Raw genomic sequence first — 21800 nt, forward strand, 5'->3', positions numbered from 1 at the left:
AGTAATGGCTTGTGCGAAAGAACCTTTTGCAACTGTTTGGCTTGTGGCATCCTTTATCAGCAAAGCACAGTCCACCAGCCCAAATCTAGTTCGGGCCGTCGGAGTGGCGCAGTGGAGCATCAGCGCCGCCTGTCACCACTGAGGTTCCGGTTCGATTCCCGGCCGGTCTTGGTACACTCACGTGTTAGAGAGAGCGGCCACTCACTTCGATAGAGTAGGTTTTCACCGGTTTACATGTGAATTACAATCGCCCGATATTGTTTATAGACCTAATAATCACCACCGTTTGATGTCTGTGATATTGGTGAGAATAGAATGCACAACTTTTAGCAACAAAACCCATCCGGACACAGCCATGATCTTTTTCGTGAGCCTTTGTGTTTCGTTTTGGGCGTCAAATGGTCTCTAAATTGCGTCTGCGGGCATATGGATAGCCTCTTACTACAAGCGACGCCAAGTCATCCCTAGTCCAGTGATGAAGCAGAGTTCGTTCCCGTGATGATGTGTAGTCCAGTCGATGAATTGTGAATAATTGTGTACAGTCCTCTAGCTGATAAGTTCTGTTTGGTTCAGCCGACGAATTGTGTACAGTCAAGCCGGTGTATTATGCGGTATGAAACTTGGCGGATGGTTGTCTAGTCCACCGAAGCTGACGAAATGAGCTGACATGATTTACATCAGCTCGCACCCTCGAAACACGGCGGACAATCCAGCCGTAATTCAATTTAGTCTACTGGGCAGACGGAAGCCTCGGCCCTGTAATATATTTACTATGTAAAGCCATTGAGTGGAGTTTTTTTCAGGATATTGAAGTTAAGTTTCTCAATCATACAAACATACGATTCTGAGATATTCCGAGCAAATTTTCAAAATGACCAAGCAAATTCGACGGGCCTACTACGAGAAGCTGATTGACAACAGAGCTTTGCATCATCCAGATCTGTCCAGCTCGCTGGAGGTATCACTTCTTGGTTGTGCAACCGTTTGCCTTTTGCATGCAGTTTGTACCACGTTTGATACTTGTGACAAAGGCAATGGTATTACGTGCCAGGGGAGTCGCAGAGAGGGCACCTGTATGGAGAAGGAGGAGGCTTTTTTCAAGCCAAGGTGCAGGCTATTTCAAAGAAAGGTAATGATATATTCTAAAACACATTGGCCACAATGTTTGGCTATTATAATGGATGATGTGTTAGCCTCGTTTTCACAACAAATGTTTTGGTGTGACACTCACTACCTCTTGAGAGGGGATAAAATGTGTCGAAAACAGATTATCGGTGAATAATTCCTAAACTATATATCGGTTGAAAAGTTTTAGAATACTGAGACATTAGTACCTCGCTCATTGTCGGTATTGGGTGTCTCGCCAAACACAGCTTGGGGGTAGCTGTCCTTTCTCGCTAAATCTCGGCTGCCGCCTCGGTTAAGGCCAACATCTAAAGCTAAGCGCACACGGGCGACAAAAAAATGACAGCGAAACTGAAAACATTTGTTTTCAGTTGTTTTCGAAATGTTTTGCGACTTTGTCGCGTTTGTTTCAATCACTCGCACACGGGAGACAAAATGACACGGTAACGTCACAGGTCACGTCAAAAACAAGGGGTAACCATGGTTGCGCCATACGTCACACACCCGGTCACACCCGCGGTTTCCAAGATGGCGGCCGATCTCTAGGGTCTTTGCTATTTCTGTAATTGCGGCATACCGCCTGTTCTTATCGCTGTAGAGCGGCGAGGTCACCTCGAACAGGGCAGGCCTTTCCTGCCACAGCTCGACCAACCTGCCCTCGAGCTCAGTCGTCCGTATTAATTCATGCAATTCCGATTCTTCATCCACAATCAACCCCGTTTCGTTTAAAATTGGCGCTGCCATTTTGACCTGGCTTGGTTGGTATCACATGACGCTGAACGTCATCGTGATTGGCTAATGATGATGATGACGCAAAAAATGTTTTACATTTCGTTGCAGTCACCCGCAAACGGGCGACGTTTTGACGAAAAACATTTTGACTAGGTCAAAAATATATTGCATGTTTAATATTCGAAAACTGTTTCAAAAACAAATGTTTTCGAAAAACAATTGTTTTTGTCGCCCGCAGACGGGCAACAAATTGTGAAAAAATATTTGAAAACAAATGTTTTCAGGTTTTTTTGTCATTTTGTTGCCCGTGTGCGCTTAGCCTAAACCCCACACCCAAACTGTCCCTTCAAATCACGTGCACGGAGCTATATAAATACGATTGCCGTGTGCTTGCGCACTTCCGACTTCAAAAGAATGGAATCTTAATTTAAATTCGCCATTTGCTGACATCATTGGCGCCAAAGACTATTTCTTTTGACCCTGTTGACCTCGCTTCTAAAAGCTTTTTTGAGAAAGCCATTTAAACATTAAAATCAACTACGAACATTATCTATAATATCACCGAGCTATATACATTGTAAATGCGATATATCAAGAAATAACTGTCGCATTATCGAATTATACGGTTAGCTTGGAACTATTTGTACCCAATTACCCTTCCGCCAGCGTAACCTCGTCACAATCATAGCGCTTCTTTAATATGCCGACGGTTGACCAACGAAAATCCCGGTCTACCATTAAAGCCGTGATGGCCTCGGCGGTTAGACGGTTGTACTGTGGAATGGATGGTCACGAGATCGAACCCCGGCGAATCTAATTTTTCGAGTTTTTTTTAAAAATGTTCTCGTTATTATTCATTCATGTACGTTTATCAGGCGCGGATCCAAGCAGGTGCACCAGACGCACGGCTCCTAATTGATGTAAACGTTTTTAATTTACCACTCATGAAATTTTGGAACACACCTGTCCAGGAATGTTGATAAGAAATGCAGAGCACGCTCCCTCTTCTTCCAGTTCCTAGATTCGCCGGCCCTCTTATACCACCACCTTATACCATTATGAATATTTTCACGAAGAAAACCCCTTCACCCGAACTTTTCAAGCTGAAGTACACACTGATTTAGGTGTTCGAGCACTCCAGAGAATGGTTTGACATGTCGGCGCTAAATTCATTATCAGTGATGAGCATTTAGTTTGTAACTACAGTGATGAGCTGCAGGCGGATAGATTCAAATTACATATCATCTTCCTGGTCACCTAAATCCCACACCCAAACTGTCCCTTCAAATCACGTGCACGGAGCTATATAAATACGATTGCCGTGTGCTTGCGCACTTCCGACTCCAAAAGAATCGAATCTTAATTCAAATTCGCCATTGCTGACATCATTGGCGCCAAAGACTATTTCTTTTGACCCTGTTGACCTCGCTTCTAAAAGCTTTTTTGAGAAAGCCATTTAAACATTAAAAATCAACTACGAACATTATCTATAATATCACCGAGCTTTATAAATGCGATATATCAAGAAATAACTGTCGCATTATCGAATTATACGGTTAGCTTGGAACTATTTGTACCCAATTACCCTTCCGCCAGCGTAACCTCGTCACAATCATGGCGCTTCTTCAATATGCCGACGACTTGACCAACGAAAATCCCGGTATACCATTAAAGCCTTGATGGCCTCGGCGGTTAGACGGTTGTACTGTGGAATGGGTGGTCACAAGTTCGAACTCCGGCGAATCTAATTTTTCGAGTTTTTTTGAAAAATGTTCTCGTTATTATTCATTCATGTACGTTTATCAGGCGCGGATCGAAGCAGGTGCACCAGACGCACGGCTCCTAATTTGTGTAAACGTTTTTAATTTACCACTCATGAAATTTTGGAACACACCTGTCCAGGAATGTTGATAAGAAATGCAGAGCACGCTCCCTCTTCTTCCAGTTCCTAGATTCGCCGGCCCTCTTATACCACCACCTTATACCATTATGAATATTATCACGAAGAAAACCCCTTCACCCGAACTTTTCAAGCTGAAGTACACACTGATTTAGGTGTTCGAGCACTCCAGAGAATGGTTTGACATGTCGGCGCTAAATTCATTATCAGTGATGAGCATTTAGTTTGTAACTACAGTGATGAGCTGCAGGCGGATAGATTCAAATTACATATCATCTTCCTGGTCACCTAAATCCCACACCCAAACTGTCCCTTCAAATCACGTGCACGGAGCTATACAAATACGATTGCCGTGTGCTTGCGCACTTCCGACTACAAAAGAATCGAATCTTGATTCAAATTCGCCATTGCTGACATCATTGGCGCCAAAGACTATTTCTTTTGACCCTGTTGGCTGTATAGCTAAATAGTCAAAATTAGCAAAGATATACACATGTCACTATGCTACGAGTATTAGGTCAGCAGGCGTTCGTCTATTACGCGATCACGACTACTTCAAATACGCTGAGCAGAGAAACGAAAGTTTGATACCTAACCAAATTCTGAAAGATCAATATTTTGGTTTTGCTAATGTGCCTTCACTAATATGTTCTTTCGTTTTCATCTCAAGAAATATCAACCTGAAAGTGATCTTGATTTTATCGATAGATACCTCTTACACTAATTGATAATCTAATGTAAGAGTTTTTTTAATATATTTGACATAACAATTTTACAATACCCAAAATATGAGTCATACCAGCAGACCACAGGCCTAGACTACATATAGGCCCCTACTATAAATCAGATACTTGGTCCTGGTCAATTGGACAGACTACCACTCGGAAGAGATTGTCCCCATGTTTATTAGAAATTTCTTTGGACCGACTGACTGATGAGACTGTCCATATGATTTCTGGAGATGTCTCTTGGACAAATTTCTCTTCGAGTAATTTCTAATTGAGGAGCCAGCACAATTAAATACCCTGGACATTGGCATGTGGGATGTTATCATCAGTATCTTTGTCACAATTCTGTATCCACTTTCATCTCGGTTGTGTTGGCATTTGTTTCAGGTCTCGCACATTCCCAGAAACCCAATGTTCTGTTGATTGTTGTGGATGATTTGAGACCAGCTATTGGCTGCTACGGCTAAAAATCAAACGAGGACTGACAACGAATTTGAGGGTTGGTCTTGCTCTTCGATCTTGTCACGTCACATCCTTGTCCCTTGCTCTGCCACAATCATGTAAAATGCCTAAATACTGTATTGAATTGAATTCTATTTTCTGTCTTCAGAAAATCTAGGAAGAAGTCGCCACCCTCTGATGATCTCATCCAAGTTTACCAAAGACTCCAAAGCAGTGCAGGAGAGGAATGGTGGCCTGTTCGAACAGGCATGGACTGAATCGCCAGCTCTCATCTCCCTAGTCACTCCGATGGCCACGTGTCACTCCTCGATCATCAGCGATTTCAATAAATGATGCGTTGATGTGGGCAAAAAGTGAATCCTTTCTCGCCTTTGAACTCTGGTGTTCGTCGTATCAATCCATTTTGATTGTCGAGCAACTTGTGGGCACACCTCAACTTGTTAGTGGGAAGTAATTTGCAATAGAGTGACTTACTTTTATTGCTATATTTTATTGTATTTTTTCACTTCACATCATTGTTATTTTGAAAAAGCCTGCCAAAATTCTGTTGACTGTTGGTTGTCGACAAGAGTCTATGTTTCATGAATAACAAGGCTGTGTTCTGTACATTGTATTCCGTCTTTAGTCTCCTGTCTTTGCATCTGTTTTCATTATTTTGTTACCTTAAAAGAGGGCAACGTTAAGTCGGTGAATTGGTTTGGATGGAGATGACCCTTACGAAAAAAATCTCAGATTCACCATGGTAAAATCGGAGTTGACCATGCTCACCATGGTGAATGCAGCGTTCACCATGGTGAATTCAAAGTTTACCATGCTCACCATGGTGAATGTAGAATTTACCCTGCTCACCATGGTAAAATATTTCACCGTCCCAATTCACTATGGTGAAGTGCTGTCAGTTTGCCATGGTGAAATTGAGACACATTTTTTTATCCTTCGGGTAGGCCCCCTACACCAACACCTAACACTTTCTCAACCCCAATACTTGACCTGACCCAATGTATGTCTGCCCTTATCAGCCCAGGAACTCCCCAACCCAAGCAAAATCATGAAGCCCATCGCACTATTGTCCGTCTTTTGTCATGGTACAGGCAACGGCAATTGCAATTGGTGAAATCCCAATATCTTTCTGTCTGCATGGTCTGTGGGATGTCGAAACAATCAACCTCTGCCAGCTGCTTATCTATTCAGATTGTGAAGGCCTTGACACAACATAAAAACTCTGAAACAACTACCCTCTGCCAGCTGGTTATCTGGTCAGGTTGGGACGACCTTGACACAGCCTAAAAATTACACCAAGGTTACCGCTAAAGAACTTTGGACACGACAGGACAGCCTACGTAACAACCAACCTCTTCCAGCTGGTTATCTGGTCAGGTTGGGAAGACATTGACACAAACTTCAAAGGGTCCTTTAGCTGTACAAGACAACATTACACTGTGATACAAGACGACTGATTTGGTTGTACCGTGGTAATCATCTCACAAGGACGGACAATGGAACAACCAACGTCTGCCAGCTGGTTATCTGATCAGGCTTCAATCTCTTCATCTATCTTGGCCCTCGACGATGGCACCTTTGGTCCTTCCTTTTCCAGCAAGTGTCTGAAACAGTGAAAACAAAAACACAGTGGAAATCATTGACGGCGTTGTAGGTTAGACACTGCTGCTCAAATGATATGAAATATTCTCCTCACAATCCAAAGAAGAAAACTTAGGGGGCTTTCGTTATGCATTTCTTTGCAGTGAATTAACGAGTAAACATTGTCATTGTGAGAGCGAGCCCTCACCATATTCAGGCTTCGCCCTCAACGGGGCCCCTTCTATCCAGCTGTGCTGGATCCACTCTCTTATTTGATGGTGACCTACCATGTGGTCCAGCCACCAGTCAGACAAGGATCCCCTTTTGCGAGTTGTTGCTACTTCTGGCTGTACCGAGGCTACTTTTTGCTGGGTCACTGGATGTACCAAGTCATGCCCGCTGAAACGACGAGTGATCATATCAACATTGTTGTGGTGATACTCTACACCATCCCTTCGCAATTCCCACAGCCCGTGATCACTGTTCACTAAAAGATTGGAGAAACAAGTCGTCACAATTCCGTTGGCGTCATATGCAATTTGAATTGCAGCAGACGTCGCGGTTTAACATAAGTTGTGTACCGGTGCTACCGAATACGCTGCATGACACAAGGGCCTTAACATCACAGTAGAAAAGAATCATATTGAATTTGGCTAAATCACAGGGCTCAGCCAGGCCTCTGAATCTGATGATCATGATGGGGAGCGGGGGATTGGTCCAGCAGCCGCTGGCAGCGGACATTTATTGTCTTGACTCTTGCTTAGCGTTGCTACAGCTTAAAGTGCTATAGTACAGTCTAGAAGCAGTATCATCATTGGCGAAATGGACCAAAGTTTGTGAGGGGCTGAGTTTCGTCCAAAAATAGATCTGTTTACACACTACGGCAATGGCGTATTGCAGGTACACGTCAACAGGTCATTGATTGTCGGACGTCAGTTTGCCAAGAAAACCAAAGGAATCGAAGGATTCATTGAACTCTTACGGTTAGATCGAGAGGGGGTTTGGGGGTCCGACGCAGGTGCTCGCATGCATTGGTCGTATCCCCGAAACCTTTACAAGAACAACAAATCTGGTGGCATCGATCCAATGACGGTAAAGGAATTGACGGTGAAGTTACAACAAATCTGGTGGCATCGATCCAATGACGGTAAAGGAATTGACGGTGAAGGATCTCGTGGCATATCGGATGCGCATCCGATGACGGTGAAGGAATTGACGGTGAAGGAATTGACGGTGAAGGAATTGACGGTGACGGAATTGACGGTGAAGAAATTGACGGTGAAGGAATTGACGGTGAAGGAATTGACGGTGAAGGATGCGCATCTGATGACGGTAATATATGCGTATATATGTGTATATATTTTAGTTTTATACTATGTAATTTCAAGCTATAGTGAACTCACTCAGCTGTTTGACATGGGGGAGCACCCCCCCCCCCCCAACCCTGTCCTTCCGATACGTTTTAGCCAGTGCATTGGGGGGGGGGGGGGTCTCCCAAACCCGGCCCCCTGTCCTTCTGACATGTTTGGCCAGTGCATTGGGGGTTTGGGAAACATGTGTAAGGGGGAGTCATTTTGTGTCTCTGGGTCTTGAAACTCACAAAGACAAAATCTTCGAAATCTGGATACATAATAATTGATTTATCGCTAACGAAACCGCCTTAGCTGATTTGTGATGCGAGTTGGGTCATAGCAAGATGTATATTGTGGTCCTTTAAATCGTCTCAGAAGGACTAATTGAGGGGGGGGGGTTAAAAATGCTCCAGCATGATGCATGATGCATGATTCCTGAGCAGAAATCCCCCTAACAGCAACTTAGATGTGATATTCCTGATATTTGTGCTTTCAACCAACACCAATAGATGGCAACAGAAGACATTGGAAGGGTCTAACGTTATTTAGCAGAAATCCCCCTACAAGAAGCCTAACAGCAACTCCGGCTTTCAACCAACACAGGAGACATTGGAAGGGTCCAACATTGAGAAAAAATGATTTCCGTACACCTATTTTATTTCTTCGTGAGGAGGGAAATTGCATGTTTTGTTAATAAAATAATCGTCTGCTTCCAAAGACTAACCACCCGGCAAGTGTGGAAATGAACAAGTGTTTTTGTTGTTTAACCAGTGGATTGGGGGAGTCCCTCACCCCCCCCCCGTTTCTCCAGTGGATTGCTGGGATTTGAGCCAATGCATTGGGGGAAGGCCAACACTAATACTTTTTTGCCCCCATGTATCCTTGAAAATACCAGCTGCCGATTCGAACAACCATCCTCGGTAGTACTCGAACGCCCGGAATCAGTATGTGCTGCAGTTTGAAAAGTTTGGGTGCATGAAGGGTATATGATAATGATAATGATAAAAATTTCGACATCTGTACATGGATGATTAGACAACAAGAAAAGGAAGAAGAAAAAAAGAGAAAACTGTGGCAGATTCACCGGGAGTCGAACCCGTGACCTACCGATTCACAGTCAAACACTCCAAGCGCTTTCATGCTGAATGGTGATTTTATTCGCATTTTATATGCGGTATGCAAACGAGCGCGCCGCAATTGTGACAAGGTCGCGCAGGTAGCAAAGTGATTTGCCGAAATAGTTCCAAGTAATCGTTTATTTCGATAGTTGCACAGATTTTTCTCAACATATCGTATTTATAAACCTCAGTGATATAAAAGATTATCTTTGCAGTTGCTTCAACCTTTGAATGGCCTTTTTTAAAAAGCATTTAAAAATCTACTTCACCAGGGTCAGAGTCAGTCAATCAATCAATTGTTTTGGAAGACTCCGGCAGGGTCAAAAGAAATAGTTGTTGGCGCCGATGATGTCAGCAATATGGTGGATTTCCACCCCACCCGTGAGATTTGCTCTCGTCACGTCATTGAGCACATTGAGGTTGCACTGAGGTGCCATTACCACCTTCAGATAGCCAAATGCATCTAGTTTCTTTATTTGATGTGAAAACATGGGGTCATCTCGACTATTTTTTCGCTATATATATGGCATCTAGGCACCAGTGGTTTTCAATTTATTTATTTATTTATTAAACCTCCATATACATGAAGAACACATAGTACATAAAATTACGGTAATGAATAGGATGCCTGAACACATACATAAAATCACAGTATCATATACACAGTTAATGCCTGAGCATTAATTTGACCAAGCGATGGGAGGGGTAGTCCCTGACTCCGTAGCCCTCGTCCCGCAGGAGACAGCGCAGACTGTCAACGGCACCATCCTCCGTGCGGCGAGGGGCCAAAGAGTGAGGGACAGCCTCTCCCATCATCAGCTTTAATGGGTTAAAACCACATGAAAGAGTTTTTGATAAAAGTGTGCCCTTTACGGAATCCATACCTTCCGATAAAAACTTAGCAAATAAAATTACATTCAAATCCCTTGCGGGGTAGTCAGTTTTAAAAATGTTTCTATATAATTTGGCACAATTTCTATCAACTAACGGTTTAACTTTTGAAACATCCAGAGCTTCTAAAAGTCCACCACCTCTCGATAATATGTAAAGAGCAAGCTCTAGTGAACTCACACAACTGTATGTCCTAGCAGACGATTTTTAAATACATGATGTCCCACACCCGCACTTCAATGGCGCCGGTGTGAATAAATCTACTTGTGTGAATGGTCAATGGCTCATGACGTCATGAAATAATTGCGTCACGAGGAATGAAACAATGGGATTCACGTCCGAGGTCTCGTTAAGCCCCTTACATGGGACTGATCTGATTTGGTCTGATTTGGTACCGTAGTTTCGCCATCACAGTGTTGGTTGGCCTACCAATCTTTGCAGTTCGGTATCAGTACCATTGATATCATTAAAGGTAGCTGTCGGCTGCCCAGTCACCTCCTATTCCACACAGGTAGTTTCCATCAACAAATTGCACAAAAAAAAGAAAAAAAATCAAAATCTGACTGAATTATCACGCTTTTCCGTGTCACCCCAAATGGAATGGTGACTGTCATGACTTGCATCTGCGGTTATCATAGTCAAACCACAGCCGCAATCAGCCCTTCACTAGTTTTGCCATGTGCATACTGACTTGCTTGAACATTCTGATTTCTCCCACGGCCCGCCCTCGAAGAAATCAGTCATTGTATTCAGCAAAAAGCTTCTTCGAGTCAGGCCACCGATCGAGTACAAAGTTGGAAGAGGGATACTATTCTATAATGTTAAACTCGGGTACTTGGTTGTCCGAAAATTCGAGCACCCTGTCCCTTATACGCGTACAATAGTTTATCACTATATTTCAATTTGCAAAGCCTACATAGTCCTTTTTAACTCATCCTATTACATGAACTTAAGAGCGGGCGTACAACATAACTTCGTTTTAGGATGGTATGAGGGACTTCTGATTATTAAAGAAACTGGACCTAGATACACCCAATACCATCTCCAAGACTTAGTCAGAGGACGGATATGTGGAGAGATGAAATTGCCTAAAAGTCATAAAATACATTTATGTGAGAATTTAGATTTGAGCAACTTTACAGAAATCAATGAGGCGAACACAAAACTTTATCACTATTGCGAGTCTGAGGAAAATATTGTTTTGCTTACGTATAGAATCCGCCGATCTAATGCACCTATTATCAGCGAGGCTAAGAGAGTTATTTTATATTTAGAGCCAATAGATGCAGAGGTTTTGACTAGTAGGAACAATGTGCAACAGAGGAATCATCGAATTATATACTACTACGATGCACCTATAATTCATAAGGACCATGTTATTGTTACCTTTACCATCGAAAAAATCGGCATCAACAATGGCGCTAAGTTCGTTGTTTTCCAAAGAAGGCCACCAAACAATTTCAACGTCTATGATACAAAATGCACCTTGAAACAAACGCCCTCGCTACTTTATAACCCATTAGCTGGGTTGTTTATTTATTTTTGCACCGATTGGCCAAATTACAACAAAATATCATTCGCATTGGAAATAAGTTGTCCTGAAAGACTAGGCCCTGTTCTTAATGACCCCTTACTAGAAGGATCAACTACACCACTACGAAGGACGCAAATTGCGTCCCAAATATTTAGTACGGCGAAATATGGTGTCCCCAGATGGTTAAGCAAACGCGGCGATCTATTATTTTTCCCGCGAGAGACAGGAGATAATATGCGGATGAACAACTTGGTCTTTTTCAAAAAATCGTATTTAAAGGGTTAGTACACCGTTCGTAATTACTGTTGGTCTGCTGTTATACACGATGCCGTAGTGCAGTATCATGCCTATGAATTGGCTACAATTACTAGCCGAGTTTGGAAAAAAAGGGTTCCACCGGTAGCGTAATGTACACACTGTATAATACAGTGCTCTGGCATGGCCTACACTGTGTACAACACTGTATACATCGACTGCGGATGTCGCCTTGAGTGAGAAATTGACACTATACAGATGTACAGTAGAACCTCTCTTAGCGGACACCTCTCTAATATGTAAAGAGCAAGCTCTAGTGAACTCACACAACTGTTTGACATGGGGGAGCCCCCCAAACCCCCGTCCTTCTGACATATTTAGCCAGTACATTGGGGGATGAGTCCCCCAAACCCCCTCCCACGTTCTCTGAAAGTGACAGGTTTTAGTCAGTACATTGGGGGAGCCCCCCCCCCCAATGCCCCCCCCCCATTGGACTCTAAAAATAGAATTCCTTGGAGACGCTGAACAATAAGGCCCCATAAAGAAATAGTCCCCGCCCGGTAGCTGTCTCATATCTGCGGACAGAAGCAGCTCTTTGTGGTGAAATAATAATTATATTTTCCACCTGCTAGCCTAGATATTTGTGTATGTTTCTTCACCAGTTAGTTAATAACGAATTTTTGTAGCTGATATATTCTTAATTGTTTTAACGCGTTCTTTTTATTCGTTTGGCGCCAAAATCAAGAATAGCAAATTTACAATCTTGACACTAGAGGCGCTGATGTCGTTCCGGAACGGTAGATGCTAAATCGGATAGCCAGGCGTTACGGGAACTCCTGCACTCTGACCACGTGAACTACATCATTACTTCACAGTTCCGGCACTGGGTCGAGTTTGGCAGTTCAAATCACGTGACTGGATCTGGCTTTAGTAGTGTTAAAACTGACTTTTTTGAAGTAAAGTACGTAAATCGAGAAGAAGAGAACGTTTGCTTTGTCTGTAAATGAAATGTCACAACTGTCTCCGCCGACGTTGTCCTGTATGATAGCAGACGAGTTTTAAATACATGATGTCCCACACCCGCACTTCAGTGGCGCCGGTGTGAATAAATCTACTTGTGTGAATGGTCAATGGCTCATGACGTCATGAAATAATTGCGTCACGAGGAAGGAAACAATGGTCTCGTTAGGGAGTTTTTCCCGAATGTACGCGATGATGACGTGCCCCATTAACAGGACGTAACATCTATTTTAAAATGCGTTTCCAAAGTGAATGCATGAGGACAACCCATTTGTGTCGTATATCACTGGAAACGCTAGATTCCCCTGATTCTGCAGGATGTTAAATCGGGCATTTTATTTCTTTAAATAAATCATGAGCGTCGCATTTGCTCCTAGCTCTGTTCACCATCCCAAATGGCAATATTGCCAATTGGGCCAGACAATCACGAAAAACCCCAAATATTATACATTTCTTCCTGAATAATTCTTACAGAGACCATTCTCCCATGAAAGACAATTGCTTACGCTATACAAAAATCAAAAAAAAATCAGGTCAACCATTGAACTTTTGAGATATGTTGAATTTTACCCAAATCAGCGAAAAACGCACCAACTGGCTCTGGACGGCATTTCAACACGGGGCTGACGCACATCCCAAGTTCAGTGTACACATACGTCGGCAACGACAGTATAAATGCGTAGTTTCTTGTTAGTCGCCTATTGAGTAGCGCTCTAGGTTTCAGAAACTCCAAAAAAACATGTCTTTGCCAAAACAACTGCTGAATCAACGCTGACATACTGTAAGGACCGAGAAATCAGTGATTTTAGGAATGGCCGCGCATGAATAACAAAAAAAAACTCCCTAATGAGACCAATGGGAATCACGTCCGACGTGGTAACTGTGGGTGCGGTGCGACGTAAATGCAGGATCGGCCAACGCGCGGCCCGTATGGAATGCGACAAACTGTACCGGAACCAGAATTGTCATGGGTCTGCACAAATTTTTTCAGATTCGATGGACATGATGGATACATGAATTTTGTTTACACTTTATACATACGTAACCATTACACTCACTACGTTGTGTGAGTTATTAAGGACAACCTCTCTATTAAGGACACTGGTTTTGGTCCCAAACTGGTTGTTTCCATTCAATTTGAACTCTCTAATCAGGACAACTCTCTATTAAGGACAGCACTTGTCAGTCCCAAGGGTGTCCTTAATAGAGAGGTTCTACTGTATATATAATTCATCTCTAATCGCTTTTATGGACGTATCGCGAACTCGTGTGGCGCCCTGAGCCGGCATCCAAGCGTTGCTTTGTGCCAACTTCGCTGAGGAAAAGGGACGACTGGAAATTTGACGCGAACTCCGTGTCCCTTATAATTATTTTGGCAGGTGTGACTCAACCAGAGGATACCTTGATCGTTTACGCTTTCCGAAACAAAACATTGCGAGCAGCCTACAACTCTACCGTCAACCGATATACAACGTGCCCAACGGGTTCGTCATACTACATGGCACGTCACTACCGGCTAATGAATTTATACAAGATGCACTTCACCTTTAACTGCGCAGACGGCCTCATCAGATTGTTCAACATCTTTTTAGGACGGGTCACTTTTGATTTGACCATCCCGAAAAACGACAGATGTCGAAGACATAACTTGACTCGAATAGAGACACAGTTTTATGTGGAGAAAATTCTAGTAACGTGTCATTATAAGCGAGGAAAGAGACATTTTGATACTGTATATGACGTCGTCGAAGTAAACAAAACGATCAAATTACTTGGAGGAATGGAAGTGCCTCAAAGAAACGATGTCTCTTACTCTTATTTGGAATTAACGATAGTTGGCGATGCCGTAACCATTGTTGCCGGGGTAGGGATGTTTGGAATTTGCTTTTTCCAAAGGTTGAATAACTACAAAGAGATACGGAAATATGTTGACCCTTTTTCAATAGTTCCGCGATCTCTCTACAATGGTTACAAACAAAAGTGGGGCCTAGATCTCAGTTTATTTGTCATTTTCTTCTTCAGAAGGATTCGAAATGAGGCAGCGCTGTTCGGTACCAGAATAACTCCTGTAGTTCAGAACAGCCTCGTACAGAGAAAAAAAATGTCCATTTTTCGTGAAATAAAAATGAAACTATTGTACGTGTATACAAAACAAACTCGAGCCGATGTGTTATTTTTCGTCCGGGGATGTCGATTGATGTTGGTGAAACCTACTAGAGGGCGTAATGAAGACACGGACGAGGTTTTATCAGTTTTATCATATTTACCTTTTTGAGAATTGTGAGTTGCATTCCCGCGGGCAGTCCGTCAACCCCTGCACATGATGGGGGGACGTTTGAGTTCCGCCCGTCATGTGACTGATTTCGGAGCCTCATTAGCCTACCCAAGCAACTACATGCACATATAGATAGGACCCGGATTCGATTCCGGGTAGAAACTAAACCGGCGTGGCATTCTATATAGGAACTAAAATTCATGGCACTTCTTCACAGCACATCGTATGAATACATGCATATTCGCGGGTATGTTGGCTGAAAACCAACCGACCAGAAGATCGCGCTCTTGAGCCCCAAAAAGATGCGGTCATAACATTTAAGAACTGACTGTAATGATAAAACTATCCGTGTGAGGTAGATCTCTCACCCCATCATGGTCGCGTCGAGAGTACGGAACGCCGGGCCCGTCTCTTCAAAGGCGACCAATGAAGGGGAGAGGCTTATGTCACCGTTAAGGGTACATCCTCCTGAGGGTATCATCCATCGGATAATCCTGACGTCTTGATCGTCCGGAGGAGAATCCCACGGTTACGGTTAGAAAGTGTCATTTAAAGATTATGTATTTGAGATGGTATCCGCGTACGGTGGCTTGGAAAGGCCATCATATATTCTGAATGTACGAATTAACTTCTTAATACTTGAGCGTTTGACCTATGACTTAAGGTAACCGGAAAAACGCCGACCGACCGACCGACCGACTGACCGACCGACCTTCCGACCTACCAACCCAAGGAGTTTCGTAGTTGAGTCACAGGTCTCATAAGTCAATGTGATATATCCAATCCACGATAGCAGGTCACGTGAAATGAAATTGTAAACAAGCGCACGTGCGCTGGTCAAATGACAACAAATGCATGTTGCACGTTGCAGTTCATGCATTGCATCGGTCGAGACACTCGAGCAGAAAAACTACAGTGCATAGATTAGGCCCAAATCATGTTTTTATATCCACCGACCATGTAGACAAAGCATATCTTTAGAGTATCGTTATCAGTTCCTTACCGCGTGAACTCGTTTTCCCGGTATAATTGACTGGAGATGCTGCTGTCAGGTCACGTCGGACTCAATCACATCCATTGCGCTGGGCACTACACAGACACGTGCTATAGAGAAGCGAAAGGGATACTGCACTATGACGGTACGTTGGCAGGTCGGTCGGTCGGCGTTTTTCCGGTTACCGGGCTATGAGGCGCGAATGGGATGCCGTAAGTGAGGTTGTCAGAGTCGGCGAGTAGGTCGGTCGGTTGGTCGGTCGGTCGGCGTTTTTCCGGTTACCATGACTTAAGCACTCAACTTATAACTACTACAAAAAAATTATAAGGCGAGCTTATATGTTTTTGCTACTTTAATTTATTATGCTATACTTTAATATTTCGAGCGCTCAACTTGAATCTCCAGCACTCGACTTATCTCGAATGCTCGCTCGACGTGCGTCGGAGTATGAACTCGCCTTTAGCGAACAATTGTACTTCACAAACATAGTTTCTAAGAGGCGGAGCTACAGAGGTTTAGGGGCAGGCCGAAGTAACCAAACATGTTTTTTTTCCATGATTTCGGCAAAAAAAATTCAAAGAGGGTCCTTTTGCCCCCCTCCAAAAAGTTGGGTAAGGGCCTGTATTATCAATGTTCGTATACATTTCCTAATGTAATCGTTCTCAACACAATGGAAGTCTGTAACCTACATAAGTGACGGTCAGATGACATACATTTTTCACGCTATATTTCTTTTAAAGCATGCAATCCCCAGGTGCCGCCATTAGCAACAATGGGACACGCATCCATGCACAGCTACAAGACTGTCTGATATGTGCATATAAAAGCCATTATACTGCAGCGCGCCAATGTGCCGTGCCACATATTCTATTGATGCATTCCATTTATTGATTCTAATTTATGGACCTTCTTTTAAATGAAACTACTTTTGAGATGAATGTGGTGGCCTCCTGAAGCAAAATATTTCGAAATTATTATGACGTCATTTCTGTAAAACATTGATGAATTCTCTGTCTCCTCTTCGTTCCAGTATTCTGTCATTGTTGGAATCATCCTTTTGGTTGAAATCGTTGCCGTTATCCTTGCTGCTGTCTACTACGATCAGGTAAGAACAAATATAACGGAAAATATCGAAAAACTAACGAAAACTACCGTGAAATATCGAAAATCTAAAAAATCTAGAAATGAAAAAAATGAAACTCGAAACTTGTACAAACAACAAACAACCCTTTGAGTTACTTTTACAACAATGTTTACCTGATGTTTCTCAAAGCAAAGACATTGACGCATTTAAGCAGTAACATGACATTCTGTGCAATCATGTCTTCAGACGAAAAAAGAAATGGCCGCATATCTAAATCTTACGATCATCGACAAATACTACGGCACTCCATTTACCTCTGAGCCGCTGTCTCTTGCCTGGGACTTTCTACATATCACAGTGAGTCGAAACCAGTGTCGTGTCGGAACAGCATCACAAAGAGCCTCGGTATCCCTCTAATAGAGAGGTTCAGATTTCGTCCTAAGGAAGTGGTTAGACGGCCTCAGCTGTATTTTCAATCCACAAATCCAAAGTGGTCTCTCAAGGCGACGCGACCGTGTATGCGGTCAGCCTCTTGACGTTGGCTTGATACCGAGGTCTCTTGTCTTGCGTTATGTTCAGACTGACGTGTGGTTAGTGGCAAGCTTGTAGTGCATAGGTTAGAGAGTGAAGCATGGCTATATTCATACATGTAGATGTATTCCAGTGCATTTTTCAGTTGCAGCTTCCAGAAAAAGGGCTTTGGATTGGTGGGGTATCGGACGTACGGAAGGAGATGCAAAGCTTCGCATTGTCTTAAATTTTAAGACCTGCCGGTCCGGCGAAAGCATTTCCCGGATGAACCAGGATTGGACGCTTACGATTGGACGAAAAGCAGTTTCCCCTGTGCTTGTGCTTGTGCTTTTGCTTCTAGTTTGCTTGCTTGCTTGTTTTCAGGCTGTTTCGCTTGCCAAGACCTTCTTGCTCTCCACCATCTACACAGAATACGACGGAACCGCCAACTCCGCGAACGCAGTATCTTTGGCTTGGGACTACGCTCAAATCACAGTAAGCGAACTTTGATAAAGGGACTCCAACGAACTGGGACAATTTGTAGTTCGATCACCATGCCTATAGGTACCGCCAGCATCTATATTTTTCCAATGTAGCTCCATTTTAACGAAGTATCACTATATGTTAAGTTAACCTGTATTTTATGTTACCAAATAATCAGTTGATTTCAAATATCGCCACGTTTTCATTTTCATTCGCCCACTCTCCCTCTCTAGTTCTCCTGCTGCGGTCTTGACAACTACACCGATTTTGCCTCTGCCACCAACTGGAACAAAACTTCTGCAGCCGGCTCCATGGTTATACCGCCATCTTGTTGTAAAGTCCAGGACGCGAGCACCTTCCCAACCTTTACGTTGACCGACACTAACTGTCCATACAATCCTTCCACGACCAACTCAAACTACCAGACTGTAAGTATATGTTTAAGTGGTCTTTCCATTAACCATTTTCCTCAAGCAAGAATTTGAGACTTCCGATCTCGGAAAGCCTAATTTTTGAGGATTTCGAATCTTCGCCTTGATCGGAAGAAGCGTCCTGTGGGGACTGAGAAAGTGCTACACTGAAGATCAGCTTTATAGTAAGGCTAAGATAAAAATAATTTCATAAACTGGTTTGGGAATCTTTCCTTTTGGTGTCTGGTGCTTCTCTCAATCATAACGAATTCATTTTTTCAGACTTGCTACGCTTCGCTGATGAGCTACGTCCAGACTTACTCCATCGCAATAATAGCTGTAACATCATCCGTGGCCGTCCTGCAACTAATCGTCATCATAGCTGCATGTTGCCTCTGTCGGGCCATTGGAGGGGACTCAGATACACGCGCCTAATTCTAACAGAGAAGCTTCCGCATCTAACAGTGAACTCATAACTGCATTCACCAATTTCCGAAATCAAAATCACCCGTCGGGAACTAATCCCAGATACTGCCTTCTGATTGGCTCGGGTTTCTTGAACTTTCCGGTCACTTTCTGGGTTCTGGGGTATATGTTAAACCTTCGTTCTCTCCATCAAAAACACGGAAAAACTCGGTTGTTTTCGCGAACTTCATTAACAACATAACTACTGAGGCTTGATTCTACTGCAGCAGTTTACCATCGAAACCTGAGAGTTTCTGCCGTTAATTTGAACCAGAAATTTGCTGCTCACACGTTTCTGAACTGCTGCAGCGGAATCGGGCCTTTACACTCCTGGAAAAAGTCTTGCAAACACATCAACCAACATTCAACCTATATTTTCGGTTGTTTCCAAATTAGTGATTAAAAGCCGTCCATTTTCAGTCCTGCATGACGTCACTGATGAGTTTTGTGCAGACTTACTCCGTCGTCATTATCGCTGTGGCATCAACCGTGGCGTTCATACAGCTTCTTGTAATTATTGCCGCCTGCTGCTTCTGCCGGGCCATCGGCACTGAATCCGATAAATAGGAAGTTAATAGAGAGGTTGCGCTTTCAAAACGTATACGTAAAGAAAACGTGAATACAGATGTTGCTCCAATGCAAATCTTTTGATTTTAACGAACGGCATAGGCCTTCACGAACCCGTCACATGGACTATATAATAAATAGGTAACGAGAATTGATGTACATGTAATAGCTTTAATAAATTGTTTTAGGTTGTAAATATTCATACATGGTTGGTAATTAAAAACTTGGAAAATCAAATTGACTCGTTGTGTTATCATTCTTCCTTTAAAGTGGTCCTCCATGTTTCACCAATAGTAGCAGCGCCATTCACAGGACTAATATTTGGTCATCCGGAGCTTCAGTGCCTTTAAATCAGTAATACCTCGCTCTCGGCGAGGGGAGGAGCATGCATTTGACCCGGGCATTCGATGATGATTTTGGGTGAGATTTTAAGAAAAAATGACTATCCTGACCAACTTGGTCCAAAACCCTCCAAAGTATAGTCGTCAGAATTCCTAATTGAATCAAATATTTATTTATCTATTTGAAAGACTCTGATTTTATCGAAGTTGGAGATCTATCTTTTTGCTACCCGATTTAAACGCTTTCATCACCATCACAACACAATATGATATCATGTTAAAAATTGAAATAAAATCAATAAATCAATAGTTCACAATACCGACCAACCTCATAAATGATTTTTTAAGTCAGTTTCCAACAATTGGTGCAGAGGTTATCGACATTTCAAGTCGCGGCGGCAGGTTAAAGACGTGCTATACAGCTCAAAGCAAAGTAATGGCTTGTGCGAAAGAACCTTTTGCAACTGTTTGGCTTGTGGCATCCTTTATCAGCAAAGCGCAGTCCACCAGCCCAAATCTAGTTCGGGCCGTCGGAGTGGCGTAGTGGAGCATCAGCGCCGCCTGTCACCACTGAGGTTCCGGTTCGATTCCCGGCCGGTCTTGGTACACTCACGTGTTAGAGAGGGCGGCCACTCACTTCGATAGAGTAGGTTTTCACCGGTTTACATGTGAATTACAATCGCCCGATATTGTTTATAGACCTAATAATCACCACCGTTTGATGTCTGTGATATTGGTGAGAATAGAATGCACAACTTTTAGCAACGAAACCCATCCGGACACAGCCATGATCTTTTTCGTGAGCCTTTGTGTTTCGTTTTGGGCGTCAAATGGTCTCTAAATTGCGTCTGCGGGCATATGGATAGCCTCTTACTACAAGCGACGCCAAGTCATCCCTAGTCCAGTGATGAAGCAGAGTTCGTTCCCGTGATGATGTGTAGTCCAGTCGATGAATTGTGAATAATTGTGTACAGTCCTCTGGCTGATAAGTTCTGTTTGGTTCAGCCGACGAATTGTGTACAGTCAAGCCGGTGTATTATGCGGTATGAAACTTGGCGGATGGTTGTCTAGTCCACCGAAGCTGACGAAATGAGCTGACATGATTTACATCAGCTCGCACCCTCGAAACACGGCGGACAATCCAGCCGTAATTCAATTTAGTCTACTGGGCAGACGGAAGCCTCGGCCCTGTAATATATTTACTATGTAAAGCCATTGAGTGGAGTTTTTTTCAGGATATTGAAGTTAAGTTTCTTAATCATACAAACATACGATTCTGAGATATTCCGAGCAAATTTTCAAAATGACCAAGCAAATTCGACGGGCCTACTACGAGAAGCTGATTGACAACAGAGCTTTGCATCATCCAGATCTGTCCAGCTCGCTGGAGGTATCACTTCTTGGTTGTGCAACCGTTTGCCTTTTGCATGCAGTTTGTACCACGTTTGATACTTGTGACAAAGGCAATGGTATTACGTGCCAGGGGAGTCGCAGAGAGGGCACCTGTATGGAGAAGGAGGAGGCTTTTTTCAAGCCAAGGTGCAGGCTATTTCAAAGAAAGGTAATGATATATTCTAAAACACCTTGGCCACAATGTTTGGCTTTTATAATGGATGATGTGTTAGCCTCGTTTTCACAACAAATGTTTTGGTGTGACACTCACTACCTCTTGAGAGGGGATAAAATGTGTCGAAAACAGATTATCGGTGAATAATTCCTAAACTATATATCGGTTGAAACGTTTTAGAATAGACATTAGTACCTCGCTCATTGTCGGTATTGGGTGTCTCGCCAAACACAGCTTGGGGGTAGCTGTCCTTTCTCGCTAAATCTCGGCTGCCGCCTCGGTTAAGGCCAACATCTAAAGCTAAGCGCACACGGGCGACAAAAAAATGACAGCGAAACTGAAAACATTTGTTTTCAGTTGTTTTCGAAATGTTTTGCGACTTTGTCGCGTTTGTTTCAATCACTCG

General features: G+C 43.2%; 1 protein-coding gene across 3 annotated transcripts; it reads left to right on the forward strand.

Annotated features, from left to right (window-relative positions):
- Positions 1-859: 859 nt before the first annotated feature.
- On the forward strand, positions 860-19712 carry LOC135503260 (tetraspanin-7-like). Of its 3 annotated transcripts, none has more exons than XM_064796755.1 (5): positions 860-1129; positions 16998-17072; positions 17298-17408; positions 18278-18472; positions 18737-19712. In XM_064796755.1, exons 1-5 carry the CDS (start codon positions 872-874, stop codon positions 18887-18889), a joined length of 792 nt encoding a protein of 263 aa, XP_064652825.1. In that variant the 5' UTR covers positions 860-871; the 3' UTR covers positions 18890-19712. The 3 variants fall into 3 exon arrangements, with proteins under 3 accessions (XP_064652825.1, XP_064652824.1, XP_064652826.1); XM_064796754.1 differs by lacking the exon at positions 17298-17408 and adding an exon at positions 17946-18056; XM_064796756.1 differs by lacking the exon at positions 17298-17408 and adding an exon at positions 17946-18056 and having other exon boundaries at positions 19340-19712.
- The last annotated feature ends 2088 nt before the right edge of the window (positions 19713-21800 follow it).

Source organism: Lineus longissimus, chromosome 19, assembly GCF_910592395.1.
Source record: "Lineus longissimus chromosome 19, tnLinLong1.2, whole genome shotgun sequence".
Classification (NCBI taxonomy): Eukaryota; Metazoa; Nemertea; class Pilidiophora; order Heteronemertea; family Lineidae; genus Lineus; species Lineus longissimus.

Bases quoted from the DNA above. Each gene is read 5' to 3' on its own strand.
- LOC135503260 (XM_064796755.1), top strand. From the start codon at position 872: ATGACCAAGCAAATTCGACGGGCCTACTACGAGAAGCTGATTGACAAC. The intron at 17,073-17,297 runs GTAAGAACAAAT...TCATGTCTTCAG, and splicing joins CTGCTGTCTACTACGATCAG to ACGAAAAAAGAAATGGCCGC. The intron at 18,473-18,736 runs GTAAGTATATGT...TCATTTTTTCAG, and splicing joins CCAACTCAAACTACCAGACT to ACTTGCTACGCTTCGCTGAT.